We start from the raw sequence: 23,410 nt of genomic DNA on the forward strand, positions 1-23,410 counted from the left end.
TATCATTGTGTAGCTTGCATCACGAAACAATCTCAGTTAACGTTATGAAAGCAACTCATCACCTTCACACAAGCACATTAAATGCATAACCTATTTACTATTAAATTGATATGATTTGTAAGTTATATGTGTTTTCAAAATCTATGTTTAAGTACACATTCTTTACCAAACTTTCTCCTAATTTAAGAACGTCCTTTTCATAAATGCGAACAAACTACCAAACCTAATTAAACATCTTAAAGTCACACACCTTGAAATGAATTACATGGCATAGTAAATTACAAGGTAAAAATCCGTCTCATATGCGCTTAAAAACTTAAAAATATTCGTGTTTGTCGAAATGGAGGTATACGTCTAGAAATCCTACTTGCGGTTTTAAAATTAAAAACAACAACATTACTTGGTGACTAGGCTATAGATTAAATGAAAATTGTGCATACTTTCAATTTGCATCTATATGTATTGCTTATCATGAACATTATTTCAAGGTATTGTGGCTTCAAGAAACAAGGAGTGTATGATACTCAAAGTGTATTAGTCTGTCAGTCTATGTCGTTCCTAATGTAATGTACACAAGCGTCACGCTTGTAGTGCATACTCATGATAATACTGTATACCATTTCATGTTTAAGCAACATTATTAGCAGTTGTCATTTATCACTGTATAAAACACTTGAACACAAAGAACATTTAACGTATCCATAGCAGTTTAAAAGTGAAAACTGCACGAATTTGCCGAGACTGTATTTGTTATTCTTGAGTCATAAAACGTTGTTTGAATATTTTAATTATTTTAATTAAAACGTTTTCCACATCAACTCATCATCATACATTCTTGATTCGGATTAAATAATCTGCATGACCATCTTCTGCACACTCATGTGAAAAATAATTTAACTTTATTTAGGTTTATTTAGTTTCGCTTCAAGACAATGTCATGTTTGAATCGTAAGGGCGTGGCCTTTAAATTGTTAATAGGTTACTTTACGTCATTGCTATAAAAATCAAATAGATCAATTATCAAAAGAAAAGTCCTATGTGACGAATAAAGTTTCAACTTTAAACAATTTATACTTTTATGATGTTCGTCCTAACGTTACATGTTTTGAGTTCACCATCGGACCCAAGCTTCAGGCTTGGTTTTTGTATTTCAAGTCGTTTGTTTTGGACCGATAACGAAAGCTGCACAAATATAATACATTTTTATAATATATATATATATACCCTGTTTTGTGAAAAGCGTTTTATATGCCCAGATATTAATTCTCTTTTTTCGCGACCGAAATAAATAATAACTAGTCATTGTTGGATTAACGTCAATTCTGCCATACACATTCTATATTTTACTTCAAATCAAGAAGCCTATCAAAATATGTATTAAGTGGCAATTATCAGTTGTTAAACATATGTTGTGCGATTCATTAAACAGCTTCATACTTTGCTATAAAATAAAAGGGTATGATAGAGTTATTTTTCAACATACATATTTAAGTGATTGATCTTGTGTTCTTTTGGTGGATATAATTATATCAATTACTTGTTGTTATTTCCTTTCATATTATGCGACGTTTTTCAAAGACATTGTTTTGAAAAAATATGACAACAAAATAATAACACATTCAATTGTGTAAACTTCGTTAAGTATACGGGAACAAACTTCATCGGAGCCGCCAGCAAAATAATTTAATTCTTATTTATCGAACAAATCTTGCAAACGGAATTTAATAACTAGATTACCTAATGTTTATTGCGTATTTAATATACACTTGATGATCACTATGTTCGAACACAGAAAGATAAGCAATGTATTATCTTTTATCACATGCCGTACCCTGTTTCCCATGTAATATAACCATTACATATTTGTTATATTACACATGGGTAATACAACATTTTTAAGCGTTTTCATTTGCTTAGTTTTCGTTTAGTGACCAATCGCTATTTGTTATTTTGCTAAAACGACGTTGCAACGTCAAATGACGTCACGAAACGTAAACACTTTTCGGGATTTATCATTATGTTTGCGTAAAATTCATTTAATTTGCTTATTTAAAAGCATGTGATAAAAAAGGTCTGACACTCGTTGTCATATCATACCATATTTTATTAAATATAAAGGCTCGCTAACTAACACAATTCCTGAAATCGCAATTTGCCCTTGCTGTGAAGTCTGGTATATTAGTCTGGTAAAATAGTTTTACTGAAAATGATTATCAAATAAATGATTAATGATACAAACAAGAGAACTTATGATTGATAACTGTGTCATTAATACATATAAGCTGCGTACATATATGTATTATTTAATAATTGTTTCTTATTGAAAACCATACTTTCAAGTGGAACAATATATTAATATATCTCAATGAATGTTGTGCATTTATCTCAGTGTGCTATAATTCTTTTTTTATTTTTCTGACTTTTGTTTTTTCCGTCGCTTATTATCATTAATTTATGAACCAAGATTAGTTCTAAGTGAAAAGAAGTGATTATAGTCTGCCATAATAGATGAACCTTCAAAATGTGTATCGGCAATGAATGCTATTTCATCCACAAAAAGCCATCAAATAACAATATAAACTGTTCCACGGAGGTTTCCGTAGCCATCAATATGCCAAATGTATTCAGTTTGCAGGAAATTTGATCTTGTTAAGATTGAACCAACAGAAAAAATCGAATGATATTATTTGTTTTTTCTAGATACCAGATCAAATGACCAGACGATACGCACTTAATTTACGTATAAAATAAAGCATAATAGAGTTGTTTGCTCCGATGAATTACTGTTTGTTTCGTAATACAAATATGATTATGTTTAACTAAAATGTACGAAATCGGGAAAAATGAACATTTCTCCATATAGCATATATCCACATATTTAAATTCATTTGAAAAACCAACAAACATCTCCCCAAAAAAAAACAGAGCAAGTCAATAAATGACTTTATTTGTATCTGTGAACTACATCAAATCTGATGCCTCAATTATGATGTTTTAAAAGTAAAAAACACATTAAGGAAAATTAAATAAAATGTATAATAATAACAACAACACAAAGTCATCGTCGGAACGGACAATTATACACTAGGGTCAGTTTTATTTTAAGTGCGCTGTTGGCCGGTTGGTAAAGTGTGACTGGTCTGAGGGTATTTATTGTATAAAGAAATATTTATTGAAAGTTCGTATCACAAAAAAGTTCATTTTGCAAAAAAAGTAGAAGTGCTGAAATAGTTTTATACATTAATCACATTTGGCGGATTTCGTGTACATGCATTTGAAGTGTTTCTTCGAATTATGTTCATTCTATATTTAATACCCCTCCCAAATGTGTAAGGATGTATACATTCGACATAATAATTGCATCACTAAAATTGATTTGGGTATTGTCGTTGCGTGAGATATTTCCTTTTTTTGTACTTGATTTAAATAGTATTATATTACATTATCGTGATTGGCATAAATAGTATATACGAAACAGTCAAAATAAATTGAGTTTTGTTTTTGTAGTATACTTCTGTGGGAATACTGCCTCACATTGTCTTTAAATAAACCGAACAAATGATATGTCTGTGAGCATATATATGAATACATGCGTCGCCATTTAAAGCTGCTATATTTTACTGAATAATCTAAAAAGTTGAGTAAGAAATTTAGTTTATATAATTCATGGCATCACCTCTGATTTGAATTTATTTTGTTACATTTCGATAATTACAATTTGTTTTACTAACGTCTTTTGTGAAGCCGCATTACATGCATATAAACCTTTTTTTAAGCGGCGACACTAAATCTCATGGCGCATAATATACCATTTAAGTTTTTATGGTGAACGTCTTCGCTAATGAAGCTAAATATCGAATGAATAACATGTACATCAAATACATGAAACGTGCATTTTATGGATTGGTTGATTGAATGAGATTGTTCTACAGGATCCATTTTAGCCGCGTACACACTTAATATTAATTGATGCAATATGTTTGGAAACATATTATATTAACACATAGCATAGTGTGGGTATATTGAAGTCTGGAGGTTTACATATGCTAAGTAAACATTGGAATTAAGCATTTACCAATGCATCATACAACACTTAACGTTGTATTATGAATGTGAATAAAAACTCCATTACTTAAGCCACTGTTTGTCCCAATTGTTCGTAGGTCTACTTAGATGACATATTTATGTAACACAGTACGTAGCGTGAGCATATTTAAAGCTGATCAAATCTCAGTATTTAGACAATAACAGCAAGTTATCATTCATATCACATATCATACTAGTTTCGTACTTTACTAAACTTTATACAGAACCAGCTTTCCGTACTTCTATTTTCATTCCATTGATAAAGCAATTTACGACGTACCTCATGTGACGTAATTTCAATGACTAAACTAGCTAGACTCTCTGGATTTTAGGACAACAGCTCGGACGTGGAGGGTTTTTATTAAACAATTAAATATGTTTTAAGGATCGAACGATTCCAAAACTTATTTCGGATTTTGTATTTGTCGACTTATGCTTATTTGAGAGCTTCGAAAGAAATAAAATTATTATAATCGCTTCGACATTCGATTTCGTAAATCGTGTTTATTGTTACTGTTAAGAATTCGATACCATCATTCAAAAAGTGTGATTGAACATCAAAATATATACACAGAGGGAATAACAGAAAATGGAATTACAAGTCTTTGTTATTTTATCTTTATTAGAACTTGATTTAAGTTGTCATCGAGGTAAGTGTGTATTTTACTATAAATTGACGAATCTTTTTTTTTTCAATATAAAACATATAATGTAAACATGTGCATAAGAAAGAACAAAGTTATAACATGCAACACTGATAATGTTAAACATATTTTACAATATATGCTAATATTTATATTTTTTTGCCAATATATAATAATTAAACTATAAATGAGTTGCATAAAGTGGGGTAGATAAACAATTTGACTAGATTATGAAAGTTTAATGTGTTTCCATGTTTATTCAAGTGTGTCGTTGTTGAGGGCTATTTCCTTTTCAATGTGGATCTTTAGTTTTAAATAATTTATAAAACAGTTCAAAGTAGGTTTTTGTTTTTTATATTACATGCTGAATATAAAATATTTCATTAATATAATAATGTGGTTAACAGTGTTATTAATTTCTGGTATTTTACAAGTATTTACGCCGAAACTGATATTTGAGAGAGACAGTTTCATTATTAATTGTTGTTTCTCTAGAAAAGATGTCAATTGATTCCATAGAGATTGAATATGTTTACACTCCCAGAAAAGGTGTTCTATTGTTTCAATATGTTAACTACACATATCACATAGATTTGTGTTGGATAGTTTGCACTTAAAAAGATATTTATTTGTAGCTATGATTCTCTGGATGTATTTATATTGAAAATATCTCAGCGTGCTATCAGTAGTTGATTTATATGGCATGACATATATTTGTTTCAAATTAAATTCTTTTTCTTCAAGAAGGTTTTGCCATTTAGTTTGAGCTTTTGGGATTTCGGCAGGTTTTTAATTTGAAGAGTGTAAAATGTTCGTTTTGTTTTGTTTTGCAATTATGTTTTCTACGAATGTTTTTTGAGTACATGGTGTGTTATTTGTATTGGTAGCAGCTTTAATATGTATGGGTATACATTTGATCAATGTGTAGTACATCAGGAAATTACTTGTAGGTATTCCGTATATGTAGCTTAAGTTATCAAAAGAATAAAAGTCGTTTATTCTGTTGTCGTGCAATTGATCTACATATTTAATGTTTTGTTCAAACCAATGTCTATAGAACTATAGAACAGCGTTTTATTGTTAGTAGTTATATCTTTATTGTTCCATAAAATGACTTTACTGTTTATTTTGGTTTCTAAATTGTGAGTAACTTTACACCATGCCGAAAGAACATTCGATAGAAATATGTTTTTGGTTGAAATTTCATCCAGTAAGATGTTATTGTCGATATTACATTCAAAAAGTAGGGAGTCACCATATGTTTTTAGAATTTTCTGGTAGAATAATTTCCATTAACTCGTATTGGTATTATCTAAATATCTATTAACCCAACTGCATTTGATTGCATTCAGGAATGAATCTATGTCCGTTAGTCTGATACCTCCATACTCTACAGGTTGAATTAATTGAGTTCGCTTAATTTTATCACGTTTACCGTCCCATATGAAATTAAATATTTCTGATTTTATATCTTCAATAATATCATGTGGTGGGTTTGGGAGAACTGTTAGTGTGTAAATTAATTTAGGTAGCGCAAACGTTTTCAACACGGTGTTTTATCCGATTAGTGTTAGTTTACGATGCTGCCATGATTTTAAACAATATTAATTTTTTTGTTATTTAGGCAATATGTTTTTTAGAATTGTTTCATTTTCATTTTTTGTAAAGGTTATGCCTAACGTTGTTGCTTCATATGAAGTCCAGTTGAATTTCATTTCTTTTTTAAGATGAATATTACTTTGTTTAAATTTACCTACACGTAGCAAAAAGGGTTAGCGATTCTATAAGATTATTGAATGAGTCGTTGCTGTCATTTAAAAAATAAGTTGCATCGTCAGCAAATAGGGACTGTTTTATTTCTTCGTCAGGTTCTAGTGATATTCCCTTTATATGTTCATTTGATTGGATATAGTGTGATAGATACTCGATGCATATAATAAATAGCGAGGAAGAAAGTGGACATCCTTGCCTTACCCCTCGTTCGATGCTAAAACTGTTTGAAAAGAAGCCATTGTTAATAATTATGCTGATTATATCGGTATAAAATAATTTAACCCATTTTATTAGACTTTCACCGAAATTCATATTTTCTAAGCAAGAGAACATAAAAGAATGGTCTAGTGAATCGAAAGCCTTTTCGAAGTCTGCAAAGAAAATGAGGCCAGAATTGTTGGGTTGGTTGAAATAATTTATGCATTCTTGTATCAGACGTACATTTTCACCAATGTAACGTCCTTTAATGAAGCCAGATTGAGATCTTGAGATGATTGGTGGTAAAACTTTTTTAATTCTGTTTGATATACTTTTAGTTGCAATTTTTTAATCATTAATGCTTGACGAATCTTGTTAAAATAAAAAATAAAGGCATCGATTTAATATGCAGATGAGTTTCAGTTTCATTCAATATTTGTTTTATCCAAATTGTGTGCTACGTGTCATAATAATTATGTTTGATTGTTTCGTTGAGTTGTGGCTTAATTTAATTGATCACCGTTGGCTAAGTCTAAATGCGGACGCCAGTATGTTCAGTAAAGGCCGCGCGATCACATTCTTTTCTGATATGAAAAATCGGTCCGGCTCAGCGGGCCAATATAATTTATATTGGCCCGCTAGATACGAAGAACAGCCCGCTAGCGACGTAATTGTGTTACTTTTTGTAGTAACGATATGTGATACGGACAAATAATCAAATGATCGGACAAGCGATGCTTGATTTACACATTAACATTTCGGATATCATAAAAAGGTTCGACGCATACATATATACAAAATCAGAAACTCATTCTTATGGCATTGCATTTTCATATCGAATTCTTTAAATGTTACACAATATATATATATATATATATATATATATATATATATATATATATATATATATATATATTATACAATAGAGTATTTGTAATAATTTATATGTACTGCAATTCTGAATATCTTTGTACAGGCGATGAACTCTTGTTGACTCGTGTCGCAAAGACATACACTTTTTGCATTCTTGTATGTCATACAGGGATCGAGAAAAAACATACACATACTATAAATTGCAAAATAAATTAGTGTTAATGGTAGTGCCTTTAAAGGGCTTTTAAAACGCATGTGAGATAGCGTTACGTTTCTTTAGATTTCACAACCTTTAAACCTTCGGTCACTCATGACGTTGTCTTATCTTTCGCCTCTTGGCCATTTTCGAAACCCATCCAAATGCTATGGATAAAAACGTGCTCACCCTCAATGTTTTGTGATATTAATATGGAGACGATATTAACTAATAGAATAGCCATAAGCAAAGTTATAAATATTAATAGGTTCGTAAACAGCCCTACAATTATTTCAAATACCGATGGTTTATAGAGAGATATCAGCGAATTAAAACTGATATTTCACTGTTCCAAGCAGTGAAAAATAACATTAAAACTTATCGAAAATGGTCAATGTTTAACCGGAACAATTTTTAGATATCTTTGGTTTCACCATTGTGACAACCCAGTTATACCAAAGGCGAATTATTCTGCATTGAATGTTTATGACAAATATATGGATAACCTTCCCTTGAACATACATGACATTACATTTCGGGACGCTCAACGGGGAACAATATTGTCCGGAATGACAAAAATACAAACATATTCATGTGTAAGCATAAAAGTCAAAGAAAAAACTCGTGATCATAGAAAAATATTTTTACTCGTGACTGTACACGTATATTTGTTGCTAATTGTTCAAAACGACGAAGAATATGCCTTCATAAGTCATAAAGTTGTGTTTATATGTGCGTATTGAGGTGTCTGTCATATTTCTAGTGTAATTATGAGTTTCTGCTGTTTAGTTTAAACATATTTTATTCAAACAAATAAATATCATTTATACATACAATATCATACAACATTAAACATATATTCAAGTTTGAAAAGGATTTGAACGGAAGACAAAGTCTTATAGTGTTCTTCTCCCTTGGTATATAAAGAGTTGCATGTTATTGGACATAATTGGTTATATAAGACAAATTTAACGGTATGGTTAGACATAGAAGCTCCAATTATGGAGTTTCATTAACACAATACAAATAATAAGTTGAGTTGTATTTTTTTAAATTGAAGATGATAAAGATGAAAGTTAGGAAAGAAAAGAAAGAAGACCGTTAAGGAGGTTAGTTTGGTCTAAAGTGAAAAAGAGAAGAAGTTTGTGAGTCGTTCTGTAGCATATTAGGTATCAAATCGCTTGCTTTTTATAATAAATTTGTGAACTGCATCAGCTATTTTAGTATTGGTTATGTAGTCCCTAGTTTCGTCTCCATATAGAATAGTTTCAACGCATGGGACAGAATATATGGATATTGTGTTAAGAAGTTCACCGCGAATATGTATATACCGAATGCATTCAAGAAAGTAGTGTGACGTAGTTTCATGGAGTCCACAGAGACAAACAGGAGATGTAATTATGTTGCGTCTAAAGAGCTGATCATTTAAGGCGCTACATTTTGTTCTTAAGCGCGTATGTAACAATTGAGAGCGCCTATCGCCATATGAAAATAAAGGATTAGAAGTCGGTCGATCAACGTTAATAAGTCTTTTGAAGGAATTGAGCGTTTCGGCATGTTTGATGTCGTCAGGAAGATGATTCTATTCAGCAACAGTAGATGGTAGGAAATAACTTGAATAGAGTGATGTTCGGGCTTGAATTGTTTGTAGATGTGATGCATTTCTTAGAAAGTAATTGTTACGTGAACCAACTGTTGGGGGCAGGAGGGATTGAATGTAGTTTGGGACATTGGTGGAATTCATCTTATACATTAATATTAATTTGTGTTTGCGTCTGCGTTGGCTGATGGTGTCCCATCCTAGCTCATTTAAAAGGTCTTCTAAAGAGGCTAATCGCGTGCATCCAGATGTAATTCGCGCGGCTTCATTATGGATTTTTTCAAGTTTATCTTTTTCATATTGTGTACAATTATCAAAAACAGTGTCTGAATATTCAAGAATAGGTCTTATAAAAGCAAAGTATATTTTCTCGAGCGTTTTTCTATCAAGAATTGTTTTAAGTCGACGCATTATATGGACTCGTTTCCATGCTTTTTCCTTTACATACGATATATGTGCATGCCAAGTACAGTCATTAGACATAAATACTTCTAAGTGTTTATGGACATTAACAATCGGTATATTAACATTCTGCATAGTCAATGACGGGTGGGGCGGTTTGTTTATTTTTCAAGATATTAACATTGATTCGGATTTTGAGGGGTTAAAACTTACTAACCATTTATTCGCCCACCTAGAGATTTTATCAATATCTGATTGTAAAACGGCTGCAGTTTCATTTGGTGAGTTAACAACCATAAAAAGACTGGCATCATCTGCAAACAAATGGATGTGTGCTTGTATATCGGTAATAATATCATTTATATACACGAGGAACATGAGCGGGCCTAAAAAAGAGCCTTGAGGGACACCGGCAATAATATCAATTAATATCAAGATCGGAATGCGCATAACCTGCTGTTTGTGTGCGTATAGTGCATTATCATATATTATAAAAAGTTGATGAATAGTGTAAAACATGAATATTACAAAATTCAACAAGATGATGATCATTTTTACAAAAATGTAATAAGTGTTAACACAATCAATAGTAAACAATGGAGAACAAATGACGTAATATATGTAAATCATATTAAATATTGCTCTATAAATCACATAATCTTTAAGTATTTTCATCATAAGTATTGAATATGCACAATTATATATCAGCTAGAGAAGGACATAATCAAAAAAAATCGTGATAGCTCAACCGACATATCCAAAATTGCCAACCCACATGATTTTTACAGCCTAAATTGCTTGTTTGAATCACAAAATACCTAATACTGTTCTCGCGAGTGTATTCAATATTCCTGAAAATCAACACTCTGTTTCGTAGTGGCACATGGATTGTTGTTACAATACATTTTGTTTCGCCACTCTATTGCTTTTTGATACTTTATGAAAAAAAGAACATTGACTTAACACAGAAGTTTTGAACGCACCTGACACTTTTTCAATAGTGGGTCATCATAAATGCAGCATTCAACTAATCGGATGATACAGTCCAAACACGGTCGAGTCTGCATAGCTAAAATGCATAAGAAACCATAAGTTATACAACTCTTTTCATATCTCAATAACACTTATTGGGCGAGTTAAGACTGGTCTACATACAGATAGCCTCTTTACAGTCCTCACTTTAAACTAAGAACTTTCATTGGGTTCGGTCATCCATTCCAATTAAAATAGCGGTGTCGTATTATTTCTCTGTCAAAATAGCTCTGGAAAAACATGGCACGCAGCTGATTCTTGGTTTGTCCAAATTGATACGCTATAACACGTCATTGTGTTTAAGAATAATTGCCCGTGAGTAGTATGCTATAACTAAAGATTTTAATAATTGGCTTAGCCTTAGAAAGGCATGGCTTCCTCATTGAGAAGATTTGCGGGCGTTTTATCGCAACGAACTATGTTTAAGGGGAAGTAGATTTCATTACCATGACATTATGACGCTTCATGCATACTAACCCCCTTTTCACAGAGTACCGCTATAATAGTACGATCTCAGAATCGACTCATTTGGTTAGAGGTATTAAATCAATTAAAAACTCTTGTTAAGATATAAATGTATCCATCTATCTTTAATGCCATTTTATTGGAAATACACGAAATTGAAACTGTATGCCGCCTTTTTTAATACACGAACTGACGTATTATTAGTAGCTATATTTACACATCATAAACGTGTTTATATTTTACCATTGAACTAGGTAAATTCAAGACTTCGGTCTTAAGAAGCGATAGGCCGGTATATATATTTCAAATACTTTGTAAAATGAATGTTCAATCAAATCATAATGAGGTTACTCAAGACGCACAAATCATTATCTATTTACGCCGGGACAGTTTCATGAATCAACAGGCCCGTGTGTCCAATAATTTACTGGCGTATTGTGTTCGTGCAAAGTTGTTTATATATTTTTTGAGTAATGCGTTTTGTTCATGAAAACAATAAAAATAAATACAATAGATAAACCACATTTACTTGCGGCTACGCGTTATATACGGTTCACGCAAGCGGGAAATGTGGAGGCAGAGGTGATACACGGTATAGGCAAATATTATTTATTGAGTTATTGGCCATCGTTCAGCATTCTTTTTTGTTTAAATGTGTTGATACCTAACGTAATAGTAACGTAAAATATGTGCTGCGAAGTGGCCAATATTATTCGCCCGTCGGATATCATATCTTATATCTCTTATAGGCTTTAAAATGTCCATTAAAATAATAGTTTTCTTATATAATTTGACTCTTCGAAAATATGAAGAGTGATCGATCGCAATGTACATGGTCATCGGAAATGCTTTAAAGTGGAATTAGCTACCAGGATATTTCTGGCTGAAATAGTGGTTATACCTTGGTTTTGATAATAAAGTATGTCTTATATTACTAGTAACAATTAAGTGCATTAATGTTGAGTCAGCCCATGATTTAATTTGTTTGCGATCGTGATTTGAAGTGAACAGTACATTATCCAGAAATGCAAAATGGGTCCCTCTACTGAAATGTCAATAAATATATGCATCACATTTGCCCTTAGTTGTGGATGGTGTTATAGTCTGTCCCATATATATATCGCGCAAATATAGTTTGCTGATTGATACATACACTTTATTAAAAACATGTTGTTACAAAAATACATATATCGGCGGTATTATGAATAGGAAAATACAATTTTGGTATAAATCAATCAAATAACGTACGAAAGTCCACTTAAATCGCACACGATGCACTATAAATCCCAATGGTCTATTTCGTGTTCACCAGAAACGTTCTTCTTGGCGCATCTGTAACGCAATTGCCAGATTAGTTTTCTTCTAATTTGTAAGTACTGGATGGTGTAAAATGGGTGATTCGACAATTTCATTGGAGTTGTTTGGCAGAACAAGTAAGAGTTAATCAATGTCTTTAGAAACATTATTTGCAAGCCAATCTGATTGATAAATACTACTAACGTTAAGGTCATGAGAAAGACGAAATCAACTTTATATTTTAAGGCATATTTTTACATTCTAAAAAAGTGTTTCATATATTTTAAATCTTTTCTGTTATAGTTTCATTCAATCTTATTACTTACAGAAGGATATTGTGGTTTAATAATTTTAGAAAATACTGTTTACCGCAATGGGACTGGCATAAGACCTCCGTAAAGTGGCGAACGTTGATCGCATATGCGTATCTGTATACATATTTATCACATGCCATACCCTGTTTTCCATGTAATATAACCATTACATATATTTTTATCTTACATTTGTATAATATACGCTTTAATTGGTCAGTAACCACATTTTAAGTTACTCTTTTGACCAGTTAATTCTTTTCAGCTCAATGCAACAGTGAAAAATGCTCATAATATCACTTAAAAAGGTGCTTCACATTGGCATATCTGTTGGAGTTATGCAATACTATGTAAACTTTTTACAAAAGTTGACTCAACAAATATTACAAAGCAAAACTCCAGCAGAACGTATCACACCGCAAACAGGTATTTTAAGTATGTTTGGTCAACACAAGAAGTACTTTTAGTTACTTGTGTAGACCTGTTTTTAAAAACACTATTTGAATGTTTTTTTTATCAATAATGTCCTATTTCGCTGTTTAAAGGTAGCTCCTTTTATCGTTTTAATAATATAGGTAGTGAGATATTCATTAACACAAAACTTTTATTATCAAACTAATTTTGACATTTCTTGTATGTGTGTAAACGATTGAATATACTAATAAATAGCGTTTCGTCATTAATTGAGTTTTGTTTGTTTGGAAATAATGTACACAGTATTGTTAATTTGTATGTTATTTATTATAGTTTTAATCGATTGATGATCATGCTTTAATGAATATGTAACAAAGTTCCCAGCAGGTTTTTGTACATGTGGAGTACGACCGTCCGAAAAGCAGGTAATCGTTTGTTTAAGCGACACAGGCTTAACAATACACTCTAAATGCCCTTATTTGAAAGTTCTGCTTCAGCAAAATAAAATGGATCTAAACGCTCTTATAACGAGTAGCTTATAAAACATAATAATAAAGGCGAAACCATAAGACAAATTGCACACCGTAGTTATACTATCTCTATAAACGTTGTAGGCTTGGCTTTGGGATCTAGTTGAGAAAAGCCGTCAGCTGCGCCCTTGAAATGGACGATGTATGCGTTGCTTGTCTCTTTGTAATAAATCATGATAGAACGTTAAATACGCAGACAGAATAGCACAAACATAATCATTAAGCGTTGCTCTAATTGTTCATGTTATCTCGCGCAACCCTGACGCATCCAATATATCCCGTTTAATTCGACTCTTGCTTGGCATTGACTGAGTGGCAATACCGTAGATCAAGCTACATGAATATATAGAAGGTCCTTAGAAGTAACTATGAACGCGAGCGATTGTTGCGTATATCTCTATATATATCATGCCGAAAAAAAGCTATTTCAACATAGTGGGGTTCATACCTGTCAGTTTGCAGGTTTTTCAGAACAAAGAATGGTTAGTTTGCTACTTACATATAAGTGCTAAATGTGAAAACAACATACATGTAGTCAAAACAGCCATTTAACTCAGTGTTAACCCTCATTATGTTCTGACGCAAGAAGCAACTTAGCAAGAATCTAGTGAAGTAAATTTACATAATACAAATACAGACATTGAAGAGAACAATTATTACTGAAGTCTGATAGTGAACGGTGTTTTGTGTGTTAATCAGGAAAGTGAGTTTTACACATCCGTGAACACTTTGTTTTCAAATGTTTTGTGTTCAGGGATGTGATTCTATTTTGATGCAACAATATAATATTATTTATTACTCCGATTATATCTAAGTTTCTTGTCATAACTGAAGAACATATATGCTAATATATTGCTGTTTAGTTGATATATAATAGAAGAAACCACCGACGCTGTCTGGTTACCAAGAACAATAAGCTAAGGTTCTAGCGAGCGGAGTGTTCGATTGATGAAATGACAGTTTAGATTTAAAAATCACATATAGTTGTCAGCGCCTTTAAATATTATCAAAAAGATATGCAATCACTTGACGGTTGTAATCAGAATCATTCATTTTTATTTTTTTTTAACGCAGTTATTTTCTTGATTAGGTTAATGAAGGTAACACACGTGTATAATGAGGGCTCTCTATCTTCAATCTTATGAACAAAGGTGAAGACTTGACAGGTAAAAACTGGTTCTCATTCTCTGCGCTTTGCGTTTCATAGTTGCATTTTTATCGATTTAAATAGTACATCAATGGAGACAGGCGATTTCCTATTATATTTGCGGTACGTGTTCTTCTCTCCAATAATTCAAGCTAATGGGACATGAAGATATCAAACTAATTGTTTGCTGTCCACTTGGGAAAAAAAATGAGTTTATATTTAACTTGGGTGATGTGGACAGATGGTGGGCCATCAGGTGAACATTTCCAGGTATACACTTCCTAATTGATGAATTACTCAGTACCGTAAGCATACTTTTAATTTGATTGAATTGTTCATGCAGCACACGTGTATCTATAGATATTTGTACTGGCTATTAAGTGTATTTAGTATGCAAAAAGCTGCTAAAGTATATGCCTTTTTTAATCGTCAAACTAAAAAAAGAATACACTGTATTTCAATAAAGCGCTGTGTAAATGCACATCTAATGAGGTCAATATTTGTTAAACGTCAAAGGATCACCTTTCATTATCCGTACATTAAATGTTAGGGTAACATTCGGATCACACGCAGTATGTTTTGCTTACTTTGTAACTAATCATAGAGATGCATACAACGTTTTGGAATACGCGTTATGAATGGCATGAAAATGCGTGTACCATTTGGTTTTTTTAATTTGCAAGACAATAACGTAACTTATATATTGGTATTGATATTGAATTAGTTTAACGCTGTTTTGTTCATTTCATTCGGAAAAATGTGTGTTTTTTTAAACAAATACGATATGCTCAAAAATCAACACTCGATCGTTAAACAATTCATATTGTAATTAAAAGGAACTTGTTCACCTTTTTTAAAATGTCAAACATTAACTCACACCATTTGTAATAGCAACATATATAATAAATACACCACATGTGTCTTCCCAGGGAGTTGAACTCAGTACTTAACAAATCAAAAGCTTACAATCTACCGCTGTTAAACGTTGGAATTTCTGTAATTGAATGCTGTTGACAAAACATGTTTATTAAAAAAAAATCCGATTTCATTCGATGATTAAACAAACACGATGCGATGTAACCAGTAAACAAGCAGCCTTATGTAGGCGTTGGTTGTGTTAAATTTAAAATATTGCATAATATATACATGATAACGCATACATTTGAAATGCCCTTAGTAAAACGCCTCTTTCGAATGTTATGATTAAATAAACATATGACATCTAAGCGTAATAGATGAAATGCAATAATGACGACGGTACGTTCCTATATATATTGCAGAGCAACATAGTATATGTTTGCCTTAATAAAATATTATTCAGGTATAGCCGATATAACAATGTGTTAAAAATGAATTATTGGAAACATTTGCGGATGTTTGCGTTGATATCAAATAGCATAACAGTTATAAATGTGTGCATGAGTGACATGTATTACTAATACTTTGCCGAATATACAATCACGTCTTGTGGAATCAATTTCGTTCACTGTTAATATACGTAGGAATTGTGCATGTATATCACCAACGACATGGTGAACGGAAATTAATGGCTTTTCATGTGTTGTGGTAAGCTTTTTGGATTTCCAAAGATTGTTCATGGTAATTTCAAATGTGACGTGCGAAGAGGACCTTGGTCTATGGTCATAATATAAAACAAATTAGTATCCGGCTTTGCGTACGTCATGTTATTAAGACGTATGTTTTGTATGAACACGTGGGACATAGCATAACGCTTTACGACCAGTATTACATTTATGGCATAAACAGTCATCGCGCTCGTTATTATTATGTAACGATAACGACATTTACAGTTAAATAATATAATGGATAGGGTGTAATGCTTAAGCCGGGCAAATCCGGAAAGCAATATCGCAACGACTGGCAGCACTGTTATCAATAAATATAACATTTTGCGGAAATATACTAATTTGCTAATTGACGGACAAATGATGCGTTATAATTGTTTATTTCATATAGCGTTTGGTGTGGTACATGTAATTGTCTTTTTTAGACATCTCTCGGAGAGAAAAACCGATTATGTGTCAATGATGGGGTATATGACACAGCTTTTTGATGTTATGGATAATTTTCACTGTTATGTTTCACTGTTTTAAACAATAAAATAACAGTTTACATTCATTGATATTTCTCTATAAACCACCGGAAAGCATAAAATACTATATAATAATATCATATTAAAATATAAAATAGTGTAACAATATTTATGTAAGTTAACTGTTACACACATTTGGATAACTCAGTAAACGTTTTTTTTCTGCAATACTTTCTAGTTTGAAAATACCATTCATAAGTTTCAATGAGTAAACACACATTAATGCATAATGTTTTTTATTATGGTATCTCAAGTCTTAATATTATTTGTTAAGCTAATAAAATTACAGGCTGTTGAAAAAAGTTCGTACTCGTTATTTGGTATATTATCATTCTAACATGTGTAAATTTAAATATTCGAAATAATATAATTAACAAAGGAGAACATATACAATAGTTGCGTCCCTAACGGCTCTCGAATCGGCGTCCTTTTCATGTAACATTTAGTTCCGTTACCGCTCGGCACTAGCTTAATTTGTCTGCTTTTTATACTTTATATAAATAAATCACACGTTGTTTAAAAGTTTATAAAACTTGCAAAAAATGCGTATACATATTATCAACTTAATTTGTTTTATCAGGCTTTTCCATTATTGGCATTACTCCCTGATCTTATTTTATTGTGTTTGAATATTCGACTAATCGTTACGAAAATGAAATCTGACAAAATGTGTACAAGTCCCTGGAATGTTTGAAGTTGTTATTTATTGCCTATATTTGTCAACAAGTAATTCTTGTTGTGTGTTATATACAAATAATACATAGTGTAACCTGCCGCTTATAAATAATTAGTGGAGGTTCACAACTAGTGATACGGACCGCTTACAAATAATCAGTAAACGTTTATGAATATTGTCAACGACCACTTACACATAATCAATAGAGGTGTATAACTATTGTCACCGTACGCTTACACATAATCAGTAAACGCTTACACATTAACAGTAGAGGTGTATAACTATTGCTATCGACCGCTTACACATAATCAGTAAACGTGAATGACTATTGACACTGACTGCTTACACATTATCAGTGGCGGTGTATTACTAGTTTTACCGACCGCTTACACATAATCAGTAGAGGTTCATATTAATTGCCGCCGACCGCTCCCTTAAGATATATATGCATGTATTTGGTGAATAGTTTGGGACGTTTAATATTATACTGTTAAGCTTTACTAATAGTATGCTATCACATGTGTGTATGACATATATTAAACATAGGAAAAATTGACTCCATACAGTTCTGCCAAATAGACTTCATAGACTATTTAAGATTGCTTACTTACGTTGAACGGTGAAATTAGTAACTTAACGTTTTCTATGCGTTTTGAAGGATTCGAGCAAGTTATCAATTTGATATTAACCATTCATTTGTGGATTATGGAATGGTTGAACAATAAGAAAATAATGTATATATTTTTATTTATGTATGTATATTTATGTATATTTATAAATATTTATATCTAGATACTATTTTACGAAAGAGAACTACCAGCTATGTTTATTTTACCAGATTTTTACTGTGCACTTAATTTCAAACATGTACACTGTAATATTCTATATTTAATCAGTTAATAACTATCATCCATATATTTAAGCAAAATACAGCATGAAAAGCCCACGCAAGAATCTTTAACTATTTTGTTATGCAGATAATTTTACTTTTCATCCGGTTTATTGATATAGCAATGACGCTTTTCGTACAAATGTTTTCTTAGATTGTGAATCCAACCATTTCAATGTAAAGTAGTCTTATATCTTCTGTCTCCACTGTGTCGTGCATGTTAAGTTGACGTAAATACAGTGCATTCGTGTTCTAGCAGGAATTTGCAAGTACTCCATTTACATATAGATTTTAAAAACATATAAGAAATCGATTGAAAAAAATGGTTATTTCATATTCTAATTCAATATAATAAATATAGTAAATGTATTTGTTTTTGGCGTTATACCGTGAATTATGATTTGCTGTTAAATGAAAAAATGACAGTAATTAGCATTGTTGCTCCGAAAGCAAACACATTTTTTGTATTAAATATATTTTGATCATGTTTTTTATACTAGAAACATATAAGATGTTAATGACTTAAGTTTGAATCATAAACGGTAGTTATTTATCTAAACAATCAACAGTGTACGTATGTTTTACATTCAAAATGCATTATGTTACAAAAATGTAAAATTCAGCTGTATCAAAAAGCCATCAAATAACAGTAACCACTAGGCGGAGGCTTCTCTACGCCGTAAAAATACCAAATGTATTCAACTTTCATGAAACCTTATCATAGTAAGATTTAGCCAAGACTTTCAATTTAATGTTATGATAAATATTTGGCTATATACCAGAAATATTGGCAACACAATACAAGGTGTATCTTAGTACAGAACGATGCATTATGACGTTGTTTGCTCCGATGCCTCGTTTTTTTTCCATTCACTCTGCATTTATAAAATTTGCGAATGTGGAAGAAAGTAGACACCGTTGTTCTTTGTGCGATGGTAAGATGTGTATTCCGCGTAAAACAATTTGTTACCTCATCAATGGCAATGTAATTCCCTCGCATTGTTAACAAATTGTTTCTAAGAACCATATTCGCAAATAGATTCGAACAATGCTATTTTAAAAAGACATTATATTTTATTAGTATCACATCAAAGTGGACTTAATTCATAGTGAAGCTCTTGTTTTTCAATAGTCATGTGCTCTGTGCAAATGGGGTAAAGTGCATATGCTTTCCACTTTTGTGGTATGTTTCGTTTACAGAAAGTCTCTCGTTAGCAAAAATCTAGTTTAGGCGGAATGTGTCGTCCTTGATTAGCCAGTGCGGACTGCACATGCCAATCTGGGACGACACTTTACTCACATGCCATAAACCCCATTTCACAGAGCACGGCTCAATTAGTAATACAACAGCGCAATAAAACAAGCGGATAACATTATTGGATCACAGTTTTTATTAGTCATCTATTGATTGGTTGATTAAATGTTATTTGTCTTAAAGCATCAACCCTGCCCGCAAAACTGTTTAAATGAAGTATAGTGTGTGATATCTAATTTGAATTAATCATATTTACCAAGGAAAGAAGTAATCAGATTTAAGTTGTATACTTTTGTGATATCAACTATTTATTTTTAAGCTTTGTAGAAATGAAATTTCAATGAATCGTCATGTTCTAAATGATCTTGTTTGCTATAAATAGGGTGTGTTTTTTTCGAAAAAATATAAGACGGTTGAGTGTTTATTATGATACTATAGGAACACTCCATCATAGTGTTCTCAGTTCTTGTTCCTTCACGTGATACATAGTTACTAAATTACCTATGTATATAATGGTCACAGTCACAATCGTCAATATTCGGCCATTTTGTACACCCATCATCACATGATAATTGTGTTATAAATAATACGCTTGCAATTTATTTTATTGTCAGCCAATTGATGTAATGCTGTTTTGAGGACAATTACTTGAAGCATATATAACTTAGTCGACAACTATAATTGATGATCTGTTAGGTCGAATTCGAAGGCTTTTCTTATTTGGTGGTAAAAGTGTGCTGGACAACTAAATCAATCAATTTTGAATGCGTTTTGGAAACTGTATGCACAGCAATCTGATATTAATTCATTTGGTAACCTTTCCGAGGTATGACTTTCGTATTTGTAGTTCAACAAATAATAGCATAAATTCAATATTTATTATATGTTCTACGTAAAGTGCGTCTAAGCATCTTAACCTGCAAACACCCTAATATTAAACAAGCAGTATCTCTAAATCACACGCCGCATACAAGAATGCAGAATATACAGTTTACTTAGTGTCTTATTTGTCTTGAGGAATTAGGTAAATTGTATAGTTAATTTCATCTAAAACATGATCCATCAAATAAATAAAATCAAGAATCGCAATATTAAGTAGTTATCGTTAAATCCAAGACATGTACACAACGTGTATATTGTAATTGATTACAGATGCTCAGAAAGAAATATAATACACACAAATAATATAGAAGATATACAACGACGTCAAAATGTTCATGAGTATAAATTCAACTTTAGATTTAACAATACACCTTACAACACAAAACATTTTCCTTCATTGAAAAATACATACATTTAAACAGTATACATCTCCGTCATTCCGCGTTTGACTTAGCTTTCATGTAGTGTAATCGCACATTTTATGTTTACCCTACCCACATTTTGGCATAAACTAATAATCTTGTCAGATACGCTTGATATAAAAAATAGCACGTTACACCTAATAAAATGTATGATGTATACATATAAACAAATTCAGAAACAATCATATATATACAACTGTATTAAATCTGTGTTTATACCAGAGACTTTGAAACTGTTTTTTTTTACAATTAATACAATACCGTTGCACTGCGTAAGATTTCATAAACTATAAACCTTCTGTCACCATAGACGTAGGTAAAGTCTGCATCTTTCGTCTCTCGGCCATTTTTGGAAAACATCCACACACTATAGATAAAAACGTATCCCGGAATTGTTTGCTCATAGAACAGTAAAGTACAAAGTTAATTCCGTTATTTATCAAGGCAAGAATGTCTAAAAGGTCGCCAAGTGGAGTATAGATAAGGTGAAAGAAGTCTTCAATTACCCCGCTGAGAAGGTTCATTATGCCTTGCGGTATTTCAGTTAACAGAAACAGGATGACCACTGTAACAAGCATCCGCGTTGTTCTTTGCGACTGTCGAGCCCGTTTTGACGTCGTACCAGAACCGATTGGTTCGGTTTCACCATCAGCTACTGATCGTTTAGTCATCATCTTCTTCCGACGTTTCTCTGCGTCCTGCATTGTGCGAACCAGCAGGATGCTAAACACAGTCAAAAGAAAACACGGGAGAAGCTTCACAATCACCGCCTGAATCCAAAAGTTGAATTTCGCTAATACGACATCTGCATATGTGCCGTTTCGCACATCAATAAACCAAATCGTGCCGCCCGTTTGCGAAGTGTTGGACGATTGGATTTGATCGCTTCTGCTTCTGAATTCATATGAAATTGAATTCGGGATACAAACTATAGTTATAATAACAGCAACGGCGACAACGGCTGTTTTTGCCTTTTGTTTACTGCAGTACTGTGCCCCTATACGTGGAAAGCGGACAATAACATACCGGAAAACGGCAAGTGTTACGGTCAGCCAAATTGAAATCGAATGCAGTACAACGCTAGCAATGGCATACGTCAGCGTGTATCGAGCGGTATGTATTGTATCGCGTTCTGCTGACGTGATTGATCCGTAAATAACATACATTTGGAGAGCGAAAGGCAAATAGAAAGCCATTGTTAGCCCGTCGGAAATCGCAAGTCCCGTAAGAATAATATTTGTCGAGGATATCATGTTTTTCCTGGTGAGAACAATAATGTTAAGAATATTGGCTAGGACACCTAACACGCATACTATTGCAGCTAGGTATCCGTGAATAGGTCTATAGTTTGACGCAAACGTTTGTAACGCCGGTATATCGTGTTCAACTGCGTTATAGTGTCCCATCATTTCGAAAGCGTATGTTGAATTTTCACAATCACTGTTTTGTAACATTGACATGATACTTGCTGCAGTTCGGTTGAATGTTTGTCTGACGCCGATTCCCCTTAATATATACCGGATGTTTTATATACTTCTTCTGAAAGTAAATAGATATACGATGTATTAAAGTTAATATAAGGTTTCGAATGTGTATGCAAATCAATAAACATGATGACTCGTTTGTCGCATTAACAGATCAGAGCATGACAGAATAGTTTATTAGACTTAAGCATATAAAGCTCATCGTCATAAACATACACATACAATAACAGCATAATGTCCAACATCGTGTTATAATTGCAATAAATATTACACTATCATGTAAATATGTTTTGTTCAAGGGAAATATTATAATTGTATACTACATTTAATAATACATACAAAACATGAACAGTGCTTTGATAATAAATATGCTCCTTACATCTCTGTTAAATGTAATAAAATAAAGCAAAGCTCGTGTGAAATAACAATAAACAAAACAGCAAGATAATCAGTCGTAGTTCAATAGGTTTATATATATTTAGAGTTGGGAACTGTTGATTTTGTTAAGCAGATATCATATACATATTTACTCCAACTATGTTACACCTCGTTAAAGATGAAGTTTTATGTATTGTATAACCCCTGTGTTTACCACCTTCGAAAAGCGAAAATATAGTTGTTCATATGGATTTGTTTCCCTAACGAATATAACATACTCTCGTAAGATTAAGGAATATATTTATAAGATCTAAATGTAGTATATCCATATATCTCTATATATG

At 32.1% G+C, this 23,410-nt stretch overlaps 1 protein-coding gene across 1 annotated transcript; it reads right to left on the minus strand.

Moving 5' to 3' along the window:
• Positions 1 to 21,491: 21,491 nt before the first annotated feature.
• Positions 21,492 to 22,613, minus strand: LOC127831577 (G-protein coupled receptor dmsr-1-like). The gene has a single exon (XM_052356557.1). The coding sequence runs from the start codon at positions 22,611 to 22,613 to the stop codon at positions 21,492 to 21,494; it is 1,122 nt and encodes a 373-aa protein (XP_052212517.1).
• Between the last annotated feature and the right edge of the window lie 797 nt (positions 22,614 to 23,410).

This window comes from Dreissena polymorpha, chromosome 5 (genome assembly GCF_020536995.1).
Source record: "Dreissena polymorpha isolate Duluth1 chromosome 5, UMN_Dpol_1.0, whole genome shotgun sequence".
Classification (NCBI taxonomy): domain Eukaryota; kingdom Metazoa; phylum Mollusca; class Bivalvia; order Myida; family Dreissenidae; genus Dreissena; species Dreissena polymorpha.

What these genes read in the sequence shown, in the direction of transcription:
- LOC127831577 (XM_052356557.1), bottom strand. Translation starts at nt 22,613, where the DNA reads ATGATGGGACACTATAACGCAGTTGAACACGATATACCGGCGTTACAA.